We start from the raw sequence: 23,008 nt of genomic DNA, 5'->3' as shown, positions 1-23,008 counted from the left end.
GCTGAGAAGGCTGGAGACGAACATTCTTGCTTCTTGTGCATTACCAGTAGAATTATTAAAATTTAAATTAATAGCCTCTAAGCAATCTGTGGAAGTCAACAGACATGACTGAGGTCATGATCAGAAAACACTTGTCTCTTAATACTTGTGTCATGCTAATTTTTCCTACTGAACAAACTTTAAATTCCAAGGGGAATAGGAATAAAACCAAAGCGGCTTCTCAGAGGACTTACAACTGAGGATATTTCATTTTGTCAATTTCAAAACACAGGGGGGAAAAAACTCACCATTTTTGCACCAAAAATTATCAGGAAACATGAAAGTTCAAAATTAGTTTTATGTTGCTCTTGGATTGACAGTCAAAATTTTATTTACTTGCATTTTAAACAGTATCCAAAACTGTATTCCTCCTACATTACCCACTACAGGTAACACTAACCACTAAAGGTTCAGGAACTGTAGCACCACTGAGAACTGAACCCCAACTGCCCACAGACAGCAGTGCCAGCTGCTTGCTTATCCTTTTCAGTCACACTAGGAGACCAAAAAATCATTCTTATTAAAACTATCTATATATGAAACAATCTTTGGTTCAGGTAGAAATTAATTTTTATCTACTCACCAAAAATTAATATATTTTTTCCACAATTTTCTAACGTGTGATTTTCTTAAAACTGTGAGGAGGGGGAAGAATAGAATCAGAGCTAACAAAGGTTTTATAGGAGCTGTGAACCGACCTCCAGATTCCAAGACAAAAGAACACCAGCAACTACTTCTACTTAAGTATTGTTTTAATTTTCACTTCACAGCTGTAATCACTAAACTCAACATTTTTGCACTGCATAACAAGCTGCTATTATAGGAAGTAAAATACTCTAATTCAACACTCTGAGTTAGAGACTCATAATTAGATGAAGCATTACCCAGGGTCTTCTGTGCCACCATCATTTGGCTTCATTATTCCTGATGTTTTCATATGGTTCATGGTATTTGGGAGGATCAAGCTATGAAAGCAGCCTTTTTAGTAACCAACTTTGAACAGCCTCCATCTCAACCCTTGTAACATTCTTCCACAAATTCCCAAAGGATGCCTCATAGCGCTGGAGCAATCATTTCAGGTCATAAAAAGATAAAGAACTTTAAATAACTTTTCATTTTTTCCAGTAAGAGAATTATTATTTATGTTCTTAAAATGAAAAAGACTTTGTACAAAAAAAGTCTGGAAAGATCTGTTTTTAATTACATATTTCAAAACAGTTATACAAGACAATTCCACTGCTCATACTCAGTAAATATATTAAAAACTTAAGAGACAAGGAAACAAATAAGCACACTAGTCTAACTCGGATGTTTTCTGGAAAAGCATGCCAAACAATCTGTCCCTTGTGACTGAAAACAAAGGGGGAGAAGAAAAGGGAGAAAGAAAATGAGTTTAAGCAAGAAACTGTAACACCCCTTTTGATCTTGCATGCAAACTGAAAATGAGAAGAAGTTTCGATCATTCAGTCAACAGCCTTATTTAAAGATCAAAACAAGCCTGAGCAGCTTAAAACCTTACTTCATTAAAAGAGAAGCCACACACAGTCAAAGAGTTAATTGAATGGTAAGTGGGATGTTTTCTTGCAGCTTTGCTGAAATGATAGAAACATCATTATTTATGAACTGTCCTGTATTCTACAGAAGATAATCGAGGTGCACTTTAGAGAATTTTCCACAGTCTGCCATTTATTTTCAAATCTTCCATTACCTACCCTCCTACCTTAAGATCTCCAGGCTGAGTTTTAATAATTTGCTAAATAAATTATGTAGGAATTAAAATCTTCCAGTCATTTAGAAACAGAAAGCGCATATAGTATATGGTGACAAGATCTTCAAAACAGAATTTGAAAACACATGGCTCAAGATATTTGCTAAGGAAAGCCTTCTGTTTACCTACAAAATTAAAAATACCAGTGATGAAGTTCTGCTGCAATACAAAAGTCTGTTAGAATGTGTAGAGCTTTTGCTGAGACTATACAAATTCTAATCTTTAACATATGTTTTCTCAGCAAGTGAATCCATTTTCCCCTTCCTTTGAAGATGCCACAAGAGCTAACAGAAACATCCAAAACTTTGCTTAATGAAGAAGGAATATCATCCAGGGTTCCTTAAATTCCACACTCATTTACTGAAGGAGAACATTCAAATCTCCCAGGATACAAGAAACAAGTTTTGAAGTGTCATTCACTCGTTTGAATACGCTAATTTGAATACTCGTATGTTACTATGATTCACTGTATAATTGGCTAATCATTTAACCGTCCTAACAAATGCTAAATATTTGAAAATGCAGGAGGGCACAGTAGATTAACAATCAGAAGGGTATTTAATGGTCAACTGTTTGATTTAAAATTTCTGCCTGTTGTCCATTTTCTAACCATTTAAAATATCTTAACATTTTATATTAGCCTGCTTTCAATTAACTATCTTGCCGTGCAACACAATTCACATAAGATCAGAGCTAATTTTGATCTTCAATTACATATGAGAGATCCAAAATCAGATTGGCTGTCTCCAGAGCTACCTGGAGGCCACTACACTTTGCAGCAAAACAGTCCAATGTCAGAAAGTCAGCAACCTTAACTGAGGGCGCTTCAGGGCAGCCCTGTATAACAGGGGAGCCAAACTGGCCTTGCAAAAGCCTCCAGTTGAGATTCTCATTGTTACCATTAATTCCACAGCCACATTTTGAAACTAAATCTGACCAATTAGAGACAGAGGGAAAACCTGATGGAACAAGCCAACAGTGTCCATAAACCATGTCTGTAAGTATTTCTCCACCATCGTGATTCAGAGAGCAAGCTACAGACTCCAGGGAACGGCAAAAACCATCAGCAACCAATTGGTATTGTGTCCGAGAACAATCCATGTCTTTAAAACTGGTGGTGGACAAACTACAACTCTAAAAAAAAAAACCAAAATCAGAACATTAGAACCCTTACAGAAGTAATTTTATACATACATAGTACCGTTTTTTTTTTTAAACAGATGATTCAAACTTAACTAAAAAAATTGTTCATGTGATTATTCCATAATAGGAAAGATTTCTATGGAAGTCAAAGCTGAGTTCTCAATGGTTATTTTTCAGCATAAAAATTCTATACTTTTTAAGTGTTAAAATAAAAATGTAAGCATTTACTATAATATCTAAAGAAAGATTAACAAGTACACATACAGTATTAACAAGTCTGAAAGATGTAATTAGCACCGAGTCCTTCAAACAGACCCTTTGTTTTATATTAGTAGACATCAAATATGCAACATTAATCTAGAAATGTGTTTTAACTGTAGCAGTGATTCTACATAGTCTCGTTTCCTAAGCATACCAAGCAGCTTTAAAAAACCTTGTGTTACATACCTTGTGTCTTACATATGAAGCCAAGTGAGTTTCTGTACAGCCACCTCCTAACAATGCCAAAGGTTCCTTGATTGTTAACTGCAGCACATGTTCTGCAGTTTCACAGGTGCGCTGAAAACCATATGAATTTATCATTAGACCTACCATGATTAATAGGATTTGCCCCCATTGAAAAAGCTACTGGAATAAGATTCTCCGTAGTTTCTGGCACAGACTTCATAAACTTGAATTACATGTGGATATAAAGCTGCTGACTGACTTCTAAAACCATGTTTACTTAATGAGAAATTGTCTTTATTTGTCCACACTCAGCACAGAAAAGCAGAAATTAAAAAAAGCTATACTTTATTCCTTCTTTTTGCAAGAGAGGGTTATCTATAAAAAGTCAATTAGTATCAATGACATTTCTAGAGCAACTATTCAATGCAAAACTCTGCTTGACTACAATTGCAGGTATTGCTGCTGGCCTTCTAGTAGGCAATTTTTTCTTTATGCTCTCATAGACTAAGTAATGAGAAGGGAAATGTTTATCCAGCACTGGCCTCAAGAACAGGTAAAAAATGTTTCTGTCTCTAAACAACTTCCCATATTAAAACAGAGGCATTAAATGAACCTGAGCACTGCAAGGATTTTGAAATTCTGGAAACAAGGGTTTTCTGAATTGCTTTCTTGAAACTGTGTATCTAAACTCTAAACTCCATTTATGTACTGAAAAATCACTTCTCTAAACTCACCGTATCTTTATTTCTCATTACTTTTTTCCACTCGAAATACGACTTTTCAAGAAAGATTTCAAGAAAATTTGCCTACCTTCAATTCATCCCATGCTGTTTCATTTCTGTTACAGAGTATCAAGCTGCAGACAACTGCATCCTTAGGAATTAGATGCACAAAATGTTTTGAAGCAAAACTCTCAATGCTTACATCTTTCAAACTGCCATAACAACTAGGAGACAACAAGTGTATGGAAGCTATAGGCTTTGAACCTGTACAATTAAGAAAAGCAGACAACAGTATGTATTAGCATCATCAGAACAGGTATCTGTTGCATTTCATAAAGCATGAACTTTTTTCCTCTTGGCTTTTTACATTAGATATATTCTTCAATACCTAACATTTCAATCTACACAGGAAATCACAAACAAGAACCAATACATTTTCAAAGTGCAAGACTTAGTGGTAGTTTAAGATAAAAAAGTAATTGGCTTATTCTCATTAAAGAGTTTGAAAATAATCTACATTTGCAAAGTTACTCTAATTGGATAGTCCTCATACAGTAATCAGTTATCACATGTGCAGTATATCATTAGAGCCTGCAAAAGACCAATCTTACCTTAAAAAATGGTTTTCAGACTAGAAAAGAACAACTCTTGCTCAGCTGCAAAGGCAGGATACAGCCAGAAATAAAAGAATCCTTACTTTGCAATGACACCAACCTAGGTAGGTTATCATTAGGAGATGAACGTTAAGGACAATTGTTTAGTACAGAAAACTCGTTACCTGTCATCTGACTCAGGGGTTCCATCAGAGATAGCCCAGCTCTGTCCAGAGCGATGACATGGTTCTCTTTCAGATACTGTTTCAGAGATGGATGGATAACTTTCTGGCACACTACAAGGCCAACCTCATCATTAACCAGCTGCTTTCCTATATTAAGCAACTGATTCAGCTCCGACATTTCTAGAGAAATTCCATGATGGACTGTTATAGTTCCTTCCTCAGGGCTGGACAGGTCTCCTGCCATGGACACACAGAAGAGGGCTACCTTGACCAGGTCCGAACAGGTTCTTTTGACAGTAAGTGGTTTTGCCAAATGAATTTCTGGTGTTTCTATCAGTAGTCCGGGAAGAACTGTAGAATCTGCAACTCTTCTACCTTTCACAGGTACTATTACACACTTTCCTAAAACAGCATTAGTCTCAACATGACATGGAACAGTAAACAGAAAAGCCTTTAAAATCAGCGCAGTGAGATGATCAACTTCTGGTTTATTAAGCATGCAAGCAGGCTTACTTGTTAATACGCTTCGTACCAAACAAAGAAGAGTCTCAACACTGCTAAAATCCACGGAAACTCGGCAACCACAGGCCTCAGATTTGAGGTAGTCCATACACAAACTCAGAAGATGCTTGCTTATTTTAATGACAGTGCAAGGTGCCACATTTAGGCTTTTAAAGTTTTCAATCAAACTACAGCAAAGAATGGCAGTAAATAAGCCACAGTCACTGAAGCGGGATATATGGTTCTGTACGGAGGCCATCAAAACACTTAACACAGGATGACTGACAGACAGACGACCGAGTATAGCTGAGGATTGTGAAGTTGTGCAAACATAGCCTCCCATGCCGTTGTGGAGCTGTTTGAGTCTACCAGCAGGACCATAGCAAGATTTTAATATCCCACTCAGCAGAGACAGTGACTGACTAACTGCATCTTTAGTTAAAGGTTCACGAATAAATAACGGAGGCTTTTTAGCTTCAAGACGAGACATTTTCAGAGTAAGATTTTAATTCTGGCCAACAAAACAGATTTCATTTTGACTTGGATCTATAATTCATAGCACTTCTTAAATTTAAAGTAGTACATTTTAATTCTTTGCAGCTAAGGATTATTACTTTAAATGTGAAACAGTGCATTCCTGTGACAGCTCACAATCTAGCTCTTAACATGAGGCTTGCATCCTATTATGAAATTGATACAGGACAACAGCAGTAAGCTATTTCATTCATGATGATCTTTTTTAGCTTCTGAATGTGATCGAACAGATTTTTTTGCAACAAAGTTGACAAGCATGCTTCCAAAATGGACACCTATAAGTGACAGTCCTGCCACAAGCAGAAAGTTCTTTCTACTCCAGCTAGCTTTCCTCATCTCTTCTGTCAACAGCCACAGATGAAAAGCTTCAAAGCTAGTTATACCTGCAATAAAAACCAGAAAGGTATTAGGATAATCTTATAACAACGTTGCATAGCTTGAACTGCTATTTTATTTTCACAAAAAAGTCACATAAGGACAAATACCAAACTATAATGCTTTTTAATTGAGAAAACCTATATTACATATACAAGCACACAGCACACAAATTATACATATTTGTTAATAACTTCAATTCTGACCATCAGTTTATATACTGTTTTACTTGTAGGTCTAAGTAACAGGCTGTTACAAACTGCACTGAAATGTATGAAATTGTTAAAACTATAGTGATGTTAACCTCTTTTTACTCACGAACACAAGAACTGAACTACTCAGTGCTGCTTCCCAGGGAACCACTTCAGCAACAAAAGCTCTTCATGTTCAAACAACTTTAAGAAATCTCTGCCTCTTAAAGAAAGGTTTCTCACTTCAAGATGCTCAACATCGAAATTTTTTTCAGTTCTTAAACACTTCAAAACTTAAAGGGATATTCATTTACATTTCTATGTAATCTCTAAGGTATTTAGACTTCTCATACTTAATTTTGTTTGTTTTCTATTCCAATTACAATCCCTACTAACAACACAGAATAGGTTACAATGTAAAGCCACAATTATTTCTGCACAGCTCTGAACCTGAAAGGATGTTCTACAGACCCAGTCACAAGAGTTTGACTGTTGCCTTGATGTTATTGGAGTTTGTCATTAAATATCTTTAAGACCCATCATATCATCACTTCATTGCTCCTATCACATGGGATTTAGCAGTAGCTTTTGAGATGTATGATGCATTTTTTGGGTCCATGTAACTACCAGGTTAACTCAGTTACAAAATGAAACTCTGGAAGACTAAAGTTAGAGCACGAATACTGCATCTGTTAGAAAATTCTCATTTAATTGACTCATCTCCTGCCTCAAAGATACAGATACAACTAATTAGGCAACTTACCCACAATACACAGCACTAATGCTATTTTTCTTTATTTTTGTGATCACTTTGCATCACGTATGTCACAATCCCAGGTTCTGGAACAAAGTCCTGTGTCTTCACTTGGAAAATAGGACTGGACTTGATGTGAAACCACCCCCAGTGCACCAGCCCAAGGCTAGTTCCCATAACAATCAGAACTTTGTAGTCCTTCCAGATGGTTTTAAGACCCATTGCAAACTGGCATCTACCTAGGTAAAGACAATTTATTATTTTAAATGTATTCTAGAAATCCTTTCTTTTTTTGCTCTATAATAATAGCACAGAACAGATGAACCTGAATGTTAATATATTTAATTACAGTGCAGCAGATGATTAAAACACAAAATGACACAAAAAATTCTTACATTGTGAACTTCAAATAAAAAAGGCTATAAAAATAACCTCAATTCAGACATCTTGAAATGCTAATTGCTGCATTTACTTCAAGCTTTGGCATGCTAAATCTTAAAGCTTTGTTAGTTTGTTATGTTTATCTAATTACAAATGTTACTGCTTCGGATGGTAAATATTTGAAGTCTAAACCAAAGCAGTTTCAAAATACACCTTTTTTTCCCCCACATAGTTAATAAAATTCAATGACTAACCGAGCTCCTAACAGAATATGGAACTTTTCACTTGCAGGCCAAACAAGCTGCAGTGCTTCTGACACGGTTTTATGTTGCCCAGAGCAGCAGCTATGTCTCAATACCTTAGCTCTCTTAGCCCTTGATGTTCAGAAACTACAAAGCATCAGTACAAACATAATAAATACATCCTTCTCTAAAAAGAACGTGTAAGCCCCTACTTTCTGTGGAATTTCACTAAGTTACCAACTACAGCAGAGAAAAAGATAGGTATACTTTTGTATCAAAACGACTTCTCGTTTTAAACAGCTACAAAGATACAACTCAAAGACTAAGTGTTCTTACACCTGACGGGACGAACTACTAACCACCCTCCAACTCGTAGTATCCTCCTAACCCCCACCCATCACGCTGAGGAGATTCCACAGCTTCACACCACTCGGCACACAGGGCACCGCAACTCAGCAGCCCCACAGCCGGCCGGTACAGGCGTGAGGCAGCTGCGCTCCGCCAGGAAGCTGCTGAGGAGAAGCTGTAGCCATCGGCCGCGGCCCGGCCCAAGCAGCTCGTCCCCTGACGGCAGGGACCCCACCGACCTCGGTCACGCCGCGACACGTTCCCCAGACGACTCCCCCACACCTACCCCCGCGTCCCAGCGACCTTGCAGCGCGGACGCCTGAGGGGGAAGGCGCTCTCCTCGGGCCAGAGGAGGCTGAGGGGGACCGGCACGGCGGGAGGGAGCGGGGTGAGGAAGAGGGACGGGGCACTGGAGGCTCCTCTCCCCTTTCCTCACGCAGCAGGAGGGAGCGGGTAGGGAAGGGGCTGCCCGGCCACCCCAGCAGCCCTCCCGGCGCTCACCTCGGCTCTCGCCCCGGGGAGGCGAGGGGAAGGGAGAAGGGAGGCGAGGGGAAGGGAAGGGCAGACTGGGCTGCCCGACCACCGGCACCTCAGCAGGACGGGCACAGGGGTCGCGCGCCCTCCCCCGCGCCTTTGAACCTCCCACCGGCAGGAAGCGGCCTCGCGCAGCCCGGAAGTGCACCTCAAGCCCCGCCTCCCCGCTCGCACGGGGCTGAGGCTAGCTCAGGGGACGTTCTTCCTCTCGCTCGCCATTGGCTTAGCCCCGCGCCACGTGACAACGAGGTGCGCGCTCTCGCGGGGCCCGAGTACGCTTCAGCCACTCGCGCGCGATTGCCCCGGCGGCCATTTTTCATTCAGGCAGAGTAGGGCTGGCGGCGGCTACAGCCGGCGGCCATTTTGGATAGGGGAGAAGAAGCTCGTGCTCGGCAGCCATCTTACTTGGGGGCAGAGGAGCCGTTAGAACCGTTGGAGGCAGGCGCGGCGCGGGGAGGAGGTACGGCTCGACTATGGCGGCAGCCCTGTAGCAGCCCGGCTGGCACCGGGACGCTCCTGGGGGCAGCGGCCGCTCTTCGGTCTTCAGTCTCGCTTTTTTCTCTAGATAAACGTGTGAGGCGGTGTCCCGGGGGCAGCTACTGCTGCCGGCCGGCTCCCGTCGTGCCTCCCTCAGGCGCTGCCTCGGCTGGTTCCCTCCTGCGCCGCCCCTCGCGTCAGCACCCCCTCCCGGCCCGCTGAGGTGCGAGCCTCTGAAGCACCCGCCAAACTTAAAAATACACGTTTATCACTCTGATTTTTCTTCCTTGCTTAGCTCCTGCTGCGGTCACTCCGCGTTACTTCTGCTCGCACCTGTCTGTGGCTTCCTGCAGGCGGACAGCGTTGCCCTGACCAAGAAAACTTCTCTGCCTGACCTTCTAAACGTTTTTCTTAGCTCTTACGCTATTCTGCACCTTTTCTGTATTCCCTCTTCTCTCCTCCCACTCTGCAGTCGCTGCCAAGAATATCTTGTATTATATTCATGTGTTAACGCATGGGTTTCTTTTTAATTTTGTGTGTAGTTGCAGAGTTTACAACTGTAGCCAAGAGACAAGTTTTAAATGCCTAATCTTCATACAGAAAATATAACAACTTTTTTTTTTTTTTAAGTTGGGTGGAACAGCTGAACATGACATTCAGCTGTTCCACCCAACTTAAAAAAAAAAGGTATTTAGCAATGCCAGCACCTATCTGTAATAAGCATACTGATGTTCCTCAGTCTCTCATTTCTCTAGTTCTATGCAGTTGTGTGGTGAATGGGTAACATTTTTGAAAGTGAATTGTGGAACTTTAAAGGGGAATTGGCAGTTTGTGAATGAAGGAGTGTAGATAACACTCAAGTGGACTTGTGGGAAGAGTAGTTTCCAAAGGTTAGGTGGAGAATTTGGGAACAGTGGGCCTAAAAATCCTGAAATTGCAAAATGTGAAGATTCTGCTATGTCTTTTCAGAACTAGAAATACTTTACTAAATATGTGAGGAGCTAAGTATTACACCGCTTATCCCAAGCGTAGAATCAGCTCTCGGAAACTGACTACAAGAGCGCTGAGTCTGGGCTGGACAGCATTTGATAGCTAAGGACTGGAAAGTTCAGAAAAAAAATTTCTTTTGTGTTGTGATAGTTATTTTTGAACTACAAAACTAGTTGATATTAACTTATTCTAGACAATTCCTTAATCAGCATTTGTGTTGCCTTTTTCAGGTGCCCACCTCTCCCCGCATGCAGTAAAGGCACCCAAAGATGGGCAGAGTGTGAATAGTTTGCAGCTGTTGTGTTAGAAGCTGTTGTACCTTCAAGTGGGCATGTGTGGCAGGAGCTTTCAGTTTCTCATTCCTGAAGTAAAAGGAAACTGCTACTTTGCTAAGGTAAGATGCTGCTCATCAGCTGGCAGAAAATACTTTAGCTCACTCTCGGGGAGGCCATGTTTCCTGGTTTCTCCTCAGTGTCTACCATTTCACTTAACATCAAATTTAGGAAAGAAAGATACTCTGCCACATTATTTTTGAAGTGTGTCTCACGCTAGCTACAGGAAATCTATGCGTTTAATTGTAAATCATGTTTACATGTACAGTCTCTGTATTAAACATGTAGATGTTGCAATACTACAAATACCATATCAAAGCTCTCTCTTTTTTAAAATATGTGATATATATAGTTTCTGAGACAATTTTTTTCTGCCTTCTCTTCACACTTCCTTATGTACAATTTCCTGTAGAGATTCACATTAGTTTGCAAGAGATACTGTATTCCATAAACCAGATTCTTGTTACCAAATAGTCGCAATTGTAATAGGTCTGTATTTCTTGTGTTGGTTTTTTTCAACGCAGAAAATGGCAAAGTATTTTGGCTTTTTTCTTGTACAATTGATTGGTGTTTTCCCTCATTTTCTGATGTCTTAGTGTTGGGTATCTTTTCATACGTGATAGTTCAGTGACTTTCCTGATGGTTCACATGTGAGATGTATTCTTTTTTGCTTTGTAAGGATTTGCTTACATTTCTTGTTTGCTGTATTTCCTTTGTCATGCCTGTATGGTCAGTGTAAAGGATGGGGTAGTCTGTGAACTCCCAAAGTCCTCTTATTCCCACGAAGAGCAAATTGAACCAAAGGTAACTTTTCATTTGTGTCCGTCCCCCCCCCCCCCCCATTATTTTATAATTTGGATTTGGAGAGGACTTCTGTCTGCCAGCAGTCCTCCTCACATCAGTAGTAGCAGACGTGTTGCAACAGTAGTATTCTGGATGCAGATTGTTACGAAAATGAGGTTGGTGATGCTGGAATTAGTTCAGTTGATTCATCCCTGTGCTTTGTTCTGAAGCAGGACATGAGCATTTGGAGAAGAGATGATGCTCTGACATGTTTTGTTGCAACTTTTATTCATATTATTGCTACTGTAAGCATTAATGATAAAACAGTAGCAAATATTGTTCTTCAGCTCACAGGCCTGCAGCACCATTGTGAATTGTATGCCATACTGAGCTCAAGAATTACGGGCACTCACTTTAGGTAAACTATGTTCTGGAAGCATGAGGCCAAGTGTTCTACCCTATCCCAAGGTACAGGTAATTCTGTGTAAGTGTTAGGTTTGTTTGTTATTGTCGTTGCTGTTGTAGGAGCTGTTAGTTGATGGTGCACTCCACAGCAAATTGTGTTTGCAGTTTCCTAACTTGAGGTTATGATTCTAGCTGCTTGGTGAAGAGACTACGGGATTTAACACACTCCTACTTTTTGCTGTTTCTTGCCTACTGTTTTTTCTAATTTTTTTTTTTTTTTGGTTGGGGGAAGGAGGTGGAGGTCATTAGTAAAGCTCTAGATACTAGCCTTTCATTAAAATTAAAAACCCAATCCTGAAATGCTGCTGAGAACTTTTTTTTTTTAAAAAAGAGAATCATGTAAGTCGTACGTGTACAGGTTCTGTGGTGTTTTGAAAGGGCTGTGATATATCTTATTATTTGCCTTTTGTTTTTGCATGGTGGGGTGGGTAGTCCTTCCTTGGAGTTCTTGAACACCAAGAATATAATCTTGTACACTGTTATAAGGAACTGAGAAGCCCAGTTGGTTTTCACTTGGTGGCTGCCATTTCCCTTTAGCATCTCTTCTGACCTAGTTCTAGCAACTGCTGTTTCAAGAATTTCTGAGTTTTATCTCCTACTTCTTCTTCTTGTAGTTGTTCTACTATGTTTACTTCTATAGAGTAGCACCTTACTACCAGAGCACTGTTCTTACATTGTGTTTCTCAAAATTGCTATCGGTAAAGTTGACAAAACTTAGTCCGATAAGAGAAAAAAGTTTCTAGCGCTGTTTTGTGCCAGGGAGAATGATAGTCGTGTGGTGCAAGGCATGGTATTCCAGCTTCCATCTGCATGACTGTTACTTGAAAATTCTATTTGCTCTGTATAACTTTCTGCTTACTATTACTGCGCAGCTGATGAAGGCTCTAACTTTGAGCTTTTTCAGAACATAGTTGAAACATTTTATTAACTATATTAGAGTTTATTTTCAGTAGCTACTTGCAGAATGGTTCTTAGTTGAAACTAATTTTAACCTGGTTACAGTAACAACTGTTTTACTTCTCACTGTTTACAATCCTTTTTCCTATTCCTGTTTCTTACTGCTTGGATATTGATATGATATGTAGGAAAAAAAATAATTGAACTAACTGGGAGTTTTCCTTGAGGTGGTGTATGGAATTATGCCCTTGTTACTTTCACATTTTCTCATAGTTGTTTTAAAATCCTAGGTCTCAGCATTTGGATATTTGGAATGGAAGCACTGTGTAAAAGTGTTTATTTAGTTCAAAATGATTACTGTTGAATCTTAAGATCAAAATTATCTGTGCTATGATGTGTAGTTGTAAAGCGGGTCTTTATCTTGTTTTGCACTGTTTTGATGTTAAATAAGGATAACGACTGCATTTTGAAATGTGTAAGCGTAGGGCCTGACAGAGGCACACATCATCAACTTGACTTGTATCCTGAAATTTTGACAGCTCTATCGCAGTACTTTACAATAACTTGAAGTAGGCAGTGAGAAATGGGTATGTGTTCCTGCATTCTTGCTATTTTCCTATACCATCTCTTACAAAATTGACCAGATTTGTCCATTATTAATCCTTTAGGAAACTTTAGAGTGTAGAATGCAGCTCTGTTCTCAGTGGAGTTTCTGGTATAGTTCGTGTATTGCAGGCACCAGCTACTGACACTTGTTTTCTTTCTTAATTTTGAAGCTTGAACTGTCTTGTTTGGGTACTTTATCTTCTGCCAGTATGCTGAGACCCTTGCTCACCTGGTTTTCTGTCCAGTTCAAGTCTCTTTCTATCCTGTGTGATAACAGAATATATCTTAATTTTTTTTACTCCTGGATTTTTGTAGATATTAATTTGGTACCATAGGGCCTATTCCATGTATCTTCTGAATCCCAGCATTTTGGGCTTAGCTGGAAAGACTTTCATGAATTTATCCTAATTTTCTGCCTTTTGCCAAGTGCATGTTTAGCTCCCATTTATGTGGAGAATGATGAACTTTCTCAGTAGTTTCAGTGATGTGACCGTAATTGTTGTCAGTTTGGGGGAAAAAACCCCAAATGGTTAAAAACCTGAAATCATTGTGGAAGGTGACAAGACTTGTGGTTTGGCTTGCAAGCCAACTTGAAGCTTGTAGTCATATGAATGTTCTTCTAAGGGGGTGGGGGGGAAATCCTAGCAATTAATTGAAGGTTTCTTCTTGGACCCAAGGGAGAGTGTGTTTAACTTCCAGCATGAATTAATGATTCCTGAGTTACTTGGAATGGTCTGAGGCAGGGTTGGGGTCTGTGCAGCTAAATGTACTTCACTCAATATCCCAAATTAAGCAATCTAAATCCTGTTTGGGGTAAATAAGAGGATGTCAAAATTTCACTTCTGTGCAACCACAGTAATGCTTTATGTGAAGCTATTATTTTGAAAGAGAAACTAGGCCAGGAGCCGTATACATAGGGACCAGTGGTTGAGACAATAGTAAAGGAGTATTCCAGGCTTAGTTTGCTGCTCCTTGAAAGGCTTCTTGAGGATAAGTTAGGTGGGTTTGTCTCTTTCTTGGTACTGGTCTGAAAAATAGTTCTAATTTTGTATTTCACATGTTGGATGCTAAGTGCTTGAACAGTTATGAGGTTCACTAAAAGAAACCAACACAGGTAGATAAGTAATTCTCCTTTAAATAAGAGTTTTCCTTGGTTTTCTTAGAGTATAGAGTTTGAAGAACAGCAGTAATGAAAAAACTGAGTAATAGATTTTAAAAATCCTTCTCAGTTGGCGTAGAGATCTGAGTTTTTCTCTAGTGCTGATCACTTTTAATTTATATTTTTATAGGACCAGCTTATACTGACCTATCATGGCATCCAACAAATTTGTTATTAAGGTAAGTAGAATGTCATAGCTTTTCTCTCTCTTTGGAGTAAACTTCTTGAATTGCTGCTGTGTCATGGTAGTATGTGTCTGAGGTCAGCTGAAGATTAAATGTGTAACTAAAAGCAATTAGTTGTGTAGTTAGAATTAGAAACTACATGAATTCCCAGTAAAACAGTATTTGCTACCTGAAATAAAATTCAGGGTTGATTCTTCTCTTAGTGTAATCTTGCGATATTATTTGTGTACTTCCCAGATAATCTATCAGTTCCTGGTTTGGGGCGTGGCAATGTTCTTAAACTATTTATCATGCTTGACTCTTTATTTGCATCTTTTTGGTCTCTTTTTGTGTTTTCAGGGATTAGTTGACTTACATCCAATAAAATGCTATTGCAGTTTATTTTGCAAACAGTCTTTGACTTTTGGTTATGTATCGGAAGAGTAAAAGAGTAATGTTTTTCAAAACATTCTGTAATAAACATAGCACTTCATAATTCCTCTACCGTAACTATATCAGCTTATCAATGAATAAAAGTAGTTGTTCAGTAAAAATTGTGAAACCTTCTCTTTTGGACCCTCTCTCTTGTTTCTGTGTTCTTGTATGTCATGGGTAGTTTAAGTAATGTATACATTTCAAAGTGGTTAGCGCAATATATTATTCTGTTGGAAATGTGTTTTTTTTCCAGGAATTTTCTTAACAGAAGAGACTTTTTTCCTCTGTGGATAAGCTTGGGTTTTTTGGAAGGCAGCTACAAAAACCTTCCTGACTGATCAGGCTGTGGAAGCTGTTGAAACTTGGTTTTGTGGGTAACCAACCTGTTCAACAAGCAGACCAAACACTTATTTTTTGTGTGCTGTGTGTTCTTTTCCAAGGAAAATTGCTGTCATTTAGTTGGCTTTAATTTTTTTGCTGTTTAACATGATTGTAAGCCTTAAATTGACAGTGTCTCTACTATTCACTGCTTCTGAATTGATATAGGAGTTAGGAGAAATACCTTTGATTTTGAGCACATTTTAGCTCATAGTCTGAGTCTATATGTCACTGATGTGGGTAGCAACAGGAGCTGAGGCTGAAGGCATTGTTTTTCTCAGCTGAGAAATCTTGATATCATCAATAATGTAAGAAAACAAGTGGTGTAAGTTGAAGTATCTTCACTAGATAAAAAGCCTTAAGATACTTGATTCCTGGTCTGCATTATTACAGCTTGCTGATTCAGCATGGATACTTCACATTCAGCACGTACCCTGGCAATCACCAAGTAGTTTAATCACTGACTGACATAATTTTTTCAAGGAAGATGCCTGTGCAGAAGATTCTCCATTAAAAGGCAGAAAATATTCTCTCTCCTCTCTGCAGGGGGAGTATAGAAAATAATATATTCTCACTTTTAGGTTCCTCATTTTTGAAGTTGATGGGAGTATTTTACTGTGTCTGCAAGTATTCCATGCGTGCCTCATCTATATTCTTTTAAGTTTTTAGATTTTGTGTATGTTAATCTTTTTGGTTATAGAGCAAAAAGTACAGCTTATCAGTCTTTCAAGTCTTATCTGACTGGAACGTAATTAAAAGGAAAACACCTATAATGTGTTTAATGACTTTGTTTCTTAACACATATTTTATACGAGAATCTCTGTACCTCCCATGTAATGGTCAGTTATTTTCAGTAGAGGGAGTAGTTGGCCTATTTTTGAAAGGCGAGCCCAGGCTTGGTTTTATGGGCAATTAAGAGCGATTGAAATAAAATAATTGATGCAGTAAAATAGCTTTAAACCTTAATACAAAAACTACAGTTAGGTCCTAAACACACTTTCTTCACTTGCCAAGTGACTGGATGCCATAGTGTTGCGATGTGCAATAGATAATATTTTATGCAAGTTAATTTGATCAGCAATTTTCAATTTTAGGAAGTATTGATACTTCATAAAGCATTGCATGTTAAAATGTCCCCAAATCTGGAAAATAAGACATATGAATTTAATTAAACTTTCTCTGTGTGTTGCTAAAATATTTTACTGCTGTTCTGAGAAATAAATCTTCACTTTAATTGGTGAGGCTTAAAGCAAAATCATGAACTCTATATGGATTTGCAAAAATATCACTAGGGCCTTGTTTAAAATTTTGGACAAACTAGAAAGAATTGCTCTTCCAGAGTTGTGTAAATTGACTTTATTCGTACCAAACTACAGAACTAAATATAGTAATTTTTATGGCTGTAATAGAAAAATTTCATTTACTGTTTTCTGCAATTTGTTCATTTTCCAGACACTGAAGACTTTGAGCTATTGAAATGTAGTAACAACTTAACTCAAAGGGAAGCTTTTTTTACTTAGCTGTTTCCTACTTTGAGAAATTAAGAGCTTTGTTCTGTCTCAGATTTGTAGGCCTTTGCTAGCGCATATCTTAGATTAAGATAATTATAGTTTCAGTGTTCCCTCTGGTCATCCAGCACACTCTGCAATAGATTTTTCAGCAGTGTTCCTTGCTATCAATTTAAATTTTTTATTGCATGCTGGAAGTGTATAGGAAACTTTTTGGTCTTTCCTACTTCAAACTTTTTTCTTGCTTTAAATTGCAAGTTCCTTTGAAGCAGCAAGCATATTTTCCTGTGTTGTATTGGGAACAAAGATAGAACTACCGGAAATGATTGGACAGAAAAATGACAGTATGACTGTAATGTGGTCAGTTTTCCCCTTCATTTTGCTTACATACGTATCCTTTTTTATGTTGATGTATCTTCATGTAATCATTAAGATACTGATTTATAACCAAAGACACCTTAACATCTGTCTTTGTATACTTTAGAAGTGCTCTATGAAAGAAAGTGAGCATAGAAAGAATGTTGATTATAGGTCCTAACAGAGGTAGAAGGAAATGGAAAGATGTCTTCCTCAGACAATGTACTAGTACGTACTTACAGCGCTGCACAGGACACTTTAGGATCTCTCACAGACCTGTAGAAGGTCCTACTGTCTCTGGTCTGGAATAAGAAGATAAGCAGCTTATTTTTGAATGGGTCTTTTTTGATATTTCCATGTGTGTTTAAATATGTTACTGGATTTCTAATGCTAAAGCTTCACCGTATCTCTGGCCTTTCCAGAGCTTTCTATTTTTTAACTACCATTTGAAATGTAATACAGTGATAGGATGTTGACAAAGATTTCTGTATCAGATATGTCTGGATGATTCGTGGGTGACATCTAAGTGGGCTAGACAGATTAAAGTTCACATTTCTGTGAAGTGTGTCCATTGAATTCGCTCATCAATATTTCTGTAAATATTTCGTTCTGTGAGAAAGTGGTGTGTTTGCTGCTTCTTGTGAGTTGTTTGTAGAGAAAAAAACTAGGGAGATGAGTAGGTTTTCTTATTTTTTCGTTTTCTCTGATTGCATGTAATGAGTAATGGAGGATAGTAAATGCATTTTGCTGCTATATAAAGTCCATAGGTACATAAATGCAGTGCATAGATACATGAAAGCGAGAATAAGGAATACTGTTTGGTTTAATTTTTTTTTGTATGTTGTGACTGCTCAGAGTTATTAGACTGATACCACAAATGCTTTTTTTTACATACATAGTTTTGAACTTGTTAGCATACTGATTTCTAGTTTGAAAGCTAGAGTGCTTAATTAACTAAAATACAATGTTTTCTGATGTCCATTTCTCTTCCCCGTTGGAAAACTAAGACATTTGTATGTGAAATTCCTGTAGTTGGAGTACTTACAAATGTTTCAATATAAATGTGCTAAGATGAGGTTTTCAGTGACTAGATAGAATTTGTAAAAGTATTTTAAATCTTAAAGCAAGATACTGGTGTCCTCCAAACTGATTAAAGGTGGTTGAATTTTACGTGTATTGTGTGTTCTTATATTTGCTTGTTGGGTCTTAAATTAAGAAATAGCTATATTAACCATTAAGTAGTGGTTTTCTAGAGATGGAGTTCTAAAGCGGCATTGCTCAGAACAACAATAAATATAGGTGGTTGAAATTGTTGTTATCAAATAGCATCATACCTTTCACTCAGCTGTGATGTTCATTTCTATATTAATGTATAAAATATGATACTTGTTTAAAAGGGCTTGAAAGTCTTAAGAAGATAAAAGGAGACCGGGGGGGAATATGATTTAAATTGAAAGTAGAATCATAGATGGAGGGACATCTATTTAGTTCTCTTTCTTAACTCTGTCTTTAATTCCCAATTTCATGGGACCAGATATGGAATGACTAAAGTGATGAGTAAATAAGTTCCAGAAGAAAGAAAAGAGGAAGTTGGGAGGTAGAGGGGGGGAGGAAAATTAAGTGTGCGATCTAATTCTAAACCTCCTGGAGTCAATGGAAGTTTCCTCACTGACCTTGGAGGATTAATTTTCAAGCCTAGGGAAATGATGAGTGGATGAAGAGTTGAGAGATTAAAGTGTTAGCAGAAGGAGAAAGGAATAGGAAGCCAGAGGGATAAACATCAATAGTGGAAACCCTGCTTTCACAGGGATCACTTCAAATAAGGAATTAAAGAATGGTTAAACTTGCATTACTTTTTTTTTTTTTTCGTAATTCAAATAAATCTGATTAGTTTTAAAAGTACTAGTTGTGCCAGAAAGTTAGGTTTTTTCTAATTGTGAACATTATACTACTGTGGCAGTGATACAGGATTCTAAATGCACACCGTACTAAGTGATACTAATCTTTTTTTAGACGTAATTAATTCAAAGATGTAATCTCCATGATATTTGCTATATGCCTTATTTCTGACCAGTGCTACCAGATCTTACACCTCCACTGTTCTGCCTCTTGGAGATCTTGGTGGTACTGCCTGCTTGACCCCAGAGTCCAGCAGTAAAGGAGGGATGGGAAACTTAGAAGCAGACTTCAATCTCTCTGAGTCCAGCAAAACATCAGGGCTTAGCAGAGATGCTGCATGGGGTCACTGAATGTCTTTAGGTCCTGGGAGAGGCTTCAGCTTGCGCTGTAGGTGAAATTCTTCAATTCTTTCCACTGAGTTCAGATGGAGGTTAGTAGACTAGGAGGTAAAGGGATCCACGTTTCATGTAGTACCTGGTAATGTGATGTGCAAACGGTTTAATGATACAGTGATGCAGATTTTGCCCTTTGCGTTAATATCCTGAAAATTTAATATAAAAATTATTGTATTGTTTCACGTGGCCTCTCCCCACCCTGGGTAATGTAGATGGATTCTAGTATGTGGAAATCTGAGTATTTGATATATGAAGAGTGTTCTGGACTGTGGAGTAAAAGGGAGAAGAGAGACTGACGGCACATTTTTATTCTTTTCTTATGTTTCATCCATGTGGTTCACAACTTCCTTAAAAGGTGTCTATTTTAAAAAGCGAAATTATTGCTTAGTTTCAATTCTCAAATAAAAGCTTCGTTTCTGGACGTTTTGTGTTCACTGCAGCACTTATTCAACCATGACTTTGCAGTATTTTTCTTGACTCAATAGCCAAACTCTTCCTTAAATAATGGTACCACAGGACATGGCGCCCTATTTCAGTATTCTGCTACAGTCATTGCTAAGCATGAGCACTGATGATGCTCAACTATTGTGAAAACCCGTTAAACTGCTGATAAAATGATGACTCATGGTCACCTGATGAAAACAGCTTCATTACCATGACTCCAGAAACTTTAGATCCCATGTAAGTGTTTCACTTCCCACACTAGTTCTTCTAAAAGAGATGATGATGCAGTTATTTTCTAACAGTTGACAGCTGCTCAATTAAGCTGTGACAATGTGGTTGGCAAAAACTATAAATTCCAGACTTTCTTAATAATAGTTTAAGGAACTAAAAATCTGTATGAGCTGTGAAGAAGTCACCAACATTATTCGCAGTGTTACTTGGAGTGTTTTCTAATCAGATTATACATCTTAGATTTCATTTACCACTACTGAATTAAGATCTTTTTGTAGTGGATCTAACCCAAACCTCACTGAAGTCAACGGGCTTTGGATCAGAGCCTGTAGGAGTATATTGGCAGCACGCTGTAGCTTAACTAAGGACATACTAATTTATTTCATCAACAGCCTTCCTCAGTTCAATTTATTTGTCTTTTAAAAATGCAGTCTGTCTATAATGTCACTGTCTAAAGGAGTTAGGTTGGAAAAATACTGAAAAGTGACACAGCCAAATAATAAACTATAAATCAGTTTTAATTTCGATATAAAAAGAGTGAAATGAAAACCCCGGTGTGCCAACTTGTGATTATCCAGGCACTGTGAAAAGATGGATAAAGTGAAAATAGAATTGTGAAAAGACATGAAATTGGACTTAAGGTCTGTATGATTCTATGTTACAAAGCAGAGAAAGGTGCTCAACAAGTTACTGAATGTAAGGCAGTCAGAAATGGTACATTCATTCTTAAATAATGATCAGGAGTTCCACAGATGATTTTTGCCTTACACTAGTTTCCCTCTTTTGACTGGAAATATTTCTGTTTCTATCTTGAAATGTTGAGAGACGCCATTCTTAAGAAAATCAAAATATTAAGTGATTTCAAATGTGTACGATTTAAACTTTTGCTAGAACGAATAATGTTGGTGTGTGTATGGAACCAATATAAAAATACTCTTCTCTCTCTCTTTTTAAACAGATGTTGACTAAGTAAAATTCATGCTTGAAAATGTAACATGCAGATTCCTATAAGTTTTTTTTTTTTAGTTATCTTCATTTCTGTTTTTTTTTTCCATTTATTTTCCAGCTGCCTCATTTCAAACTTAGATGATGAACATTAGCTATTTATTCTGTGCTAAAAACTGAACCGTATCTAGTTGAAAAAGAATGATCTGGTCAGAATTGAATATTAACTTCAGATATTAAGAAAAAGTAGAAACAAGATAAATTTCTGAGATGCTATAATTTCAATTATACAAACTATGTCAAGTTACATAAGGGAAAGTCATGGCTCATTTGTTGTTTTAGTCTCTGAATCCCTCTTCACCATTTTCATTAGCACAAGCAGTGTGATAATGAAGGGGCAAAAAGTTGCAGACTGAATAAAGAAATTTAGTAATAATGTCAGAAATACATTTGGAAAATGAACTACAATATGAATTGGTATCTTAATTGACAAAAAAGAATTTTTACTACTGAGGGCGAGTTCTGTAGAGTTTGTCCATATTCTAGTTCTTCTGCTGTTGTGTATTGTACTAAGCTGTTTTTTAACAGACTGTCTACTTCTGCCTTCGTGTGATATTGCTTGGCCAAATGAACAGAAAGAATAAACGTCGTTATATAATGAATAAAAATTAGATTAGCTGTATAGGTTCATTTACTCATACAAAGAAATGGAAAATGAACATGGATCTTGCCAAGCTATGGTGTCTGTACCTTTGCATATCAAGCTAACCTATTTTTTATTTTATGTAGCATTTTCAATGAGGTTTACACAAACGACAACTCTACCTTTGTATTACAAAACACTGTTTGTGGTTGAGAGATTTTCACTTGGGGAAAACGGGAAGAGAATAGTTTGTGGTCTAGATCATGTGCAGACAGTTTTGAACCAAAATCTTAACTTCAGTGATTCGGGTGCTTCAAGATGATCTTTTCCTCTTGGCTGTGTACGCTTTGCTAGGGAAGTATGGTCCATTTATGAATCTTCAAGAGCGAGTGTCATCTTTCTTGGTTTTGTACTTGCTTCTCTTTTTAACTTCTTTTATTGAGGCTTCTTTGCTGTTTCGGCTAGCTGTGTGTTTTACAGACGCATGCCCTTGCTTGAAATCCTGAGTCTACAAGCTTCAACAAAAGAAAGATTTTATTCTTATCTTTGTGGCACTTGCCATGTGCATGTTAAACAGCATTCAAGTGGAGAATGGCTATAAAGATATTACATCAAATGCACATTGAAGAATAGTTAGTTGTTAGTCTTGAGGGAGAGTGAGGAAAAGACCAGAGGTAAGGAAGAATGACATAATATCACTGGTTTCCTCCCAACAAAATGTGACTCAGCCACAGAACATTTTCTTAGTGTTTTCGTCTTGTTGGTGACTTTATCCTCATTTTGCTCTAAAAACCTGTGCAATAACTAAACTAAGTTCTGTCCTACGTGCAAGGTTCACTTTGCATGGCCCTGCTTAGTTTCCAGGAAGTAGTAAGGTGCCTGGCAATATCTGACACCGCTCAGCTGGTGAAACAGTAGTTTATATGCGATACAGTTAAATACAGCCCTTCAAGTTCAAGCCAATATTCTCCTATTTTAAACTCAGAGGGTTGTCTTTGTTCATTGAATATACCAGTGATTTAATAGCACTCATAATTAACCAAATATACACAGTTGTGGTTCATCCTGCTTTGTATCATACAGATAAAGGCAGATAGAAGTGTATAGCTCCGAACGTAAAATATTTCCCGAACTAAAGAGTCA

At 38.0% G+C, this 23,008-nt stretch overlaps 4 protein-coding genes across 12 annotated transcripts in view; 1 reads left to right on the top strand and 3 right to left on the bottom strand.

Moving 5' to 3' along the window:
• Positions 1-1,218: 1,218 nt before the first annotated feature.
• Positions 1,219-5,888, bottom strand: MKKS (MKKS centrosomal shuttling protein). The gene is made up of 4 exons (XM_010311527.2): positions 4,898-5,888; positions 4,208-4,383; positions 3,398-3,508; positions 1,219-2,941 (listed from the first exon to the last, which is right to left on the bottom strand). The coding sequence occupies exons 1-4, from the start codon at positions 5,886-5,888 to the stop codon at positions 2,501-2,503; spliced, it is 1,719 nt and encodes a 572-aa protein (XP_010309829.2). The 3' UTR covers positions 1,219-2,500.
• On the bottom strand, positions 5,888-6,268 carry LOC142601176 (uncharacterized). Its single transcript, XM_075749781.1, has one exon. The coding sequence runs from the start codon at positions 6,266-6,268 to the stop codon at positions 6,119-6,121; it is 150 nt and encodes a 49-aa protein (XP_075605896.1). The 3' UTR covers positions 5,888-6,118.
• LOC142601175 (uncharacterized) lies at positions 5,888-9,286 on the bottom strand. Of its 7 annotated transcripts, none has more exons than XM_075749774.1 (3): positions 9,163-9,286; positions 7,262-7,491; positions 5,888-6,315 (listed from the first exon to the last, which is right to left on the bottom strand). In XM_075749774.1, exon 2 carries the CDS (start codon positions 7,472-7,474, stop codon positions 7,283-7,285), a length of 192 nt encoding a protein of 63 aa, XP_075605889.1. In that variant the 5' UTR covers positions 7,475-7,491; positions 9,163-9,286; the 3' UTR covers positions 5,888-6,315; positions 7,262-7,282. The 7 variants fall into 7 exon arrangements, with proteins under 7 accessions (XP_075605889.1, XP_075605891.1, XP_075605895.1 ...); XM_075749776.1 differs by lacking the exon at positions 9,163-9,286 and adding an exon at positions 8,870-8,896 and having other exon boundaries at positions 7,262-7,487; XM_075749780.1 differs by lacking the exon at positions 9,163-9,286 and adding an exon at positions 8,510-8,639.
• Positions 9,110-23,008, top strand: part of SLX4IP (SLX4 interacting protein) — a 77,829-nt gene continuing 63,930 nt past the window's right edge. For 2 of the 3 annotated variants that reach the window (XM_075749772.1, XM_075749770.1), the window contains exons 1-3: positions 9,110-9,217; positions 10,455-10,618; positions 14,597-14,645. In XM_075749772.1, the coding sequence (XP_075605887.1) occupies positions 14,619-14,645 (27 nt within the window). In that variant the 5' untranslated portion in view covers positions 9,110-9,217; positions 10,455-10,618; positions 14,597-14,618. Of the gene's footprint in view, positions 9,218-9,343; positions 9,458-10,454; positions 10,619-14,596; positions 14,646-23,008 lie in introns of those variants that run through there. The other variant, XM_075749771.1, reaches the window with a different exon arrangement.

This window comes from Balearica regulorum, chromosome 3 (genome assembly GCF_011004875.1).
Source record: "Balearica regulorum gibbericeps isolate bBalReg1 chromosome 3, bBalReg1.pri, whole genome shotgun sequence".
NCBI classification, from domain to species: domain Eukaryota; kingdom Metazoa; phylum Chordata; class Aves; order Gruiformes; family Gruidae; genus Balearica; species Balearica regulorum.
This window is presented reverse-complemented; position numbering and strand designations above follow the sequence as displayed.

Bases quoted from the DNA above. Each gene is read 5' to 3' on its own strand.
- MKKS (XM_010311527.2), bottom strand. From the start codon at position 5,888: ATGTCTCGTCTTGAAGCTAAAAAGCCTCCGTTATTTATTCGTGAACCT. The intron at 4,384-4,897 runs GTAACGAGTTTT...TTAATTGTACAG, and splicing joins ACCCCTGAGTCAGATGACAG to GTTCAAAGCCTATAGCTTCC. The intron at 2,942-3,397 runs GTATGTAACACA...TTTTTTTTTTAG, and splicing joins CTTCATATGTAAGACACAAG to AGTTGTAGTTTGTCCACCAC.
- LOC142601176 (XM_075749781.1), bottom strand. From the start codon at position 6,268: ATGAGGAAAGCTAGCTGGAGTAGAAAGAACTTTCTGCTTGTGGCAGGA.
- LOC142601175 (XM_075749774.1), bottom strand. From the start codon at position 7,474: ATGGGTCTTAAAACCATCTGGAAGGACTACAAAGTTCTGATTGTTATG.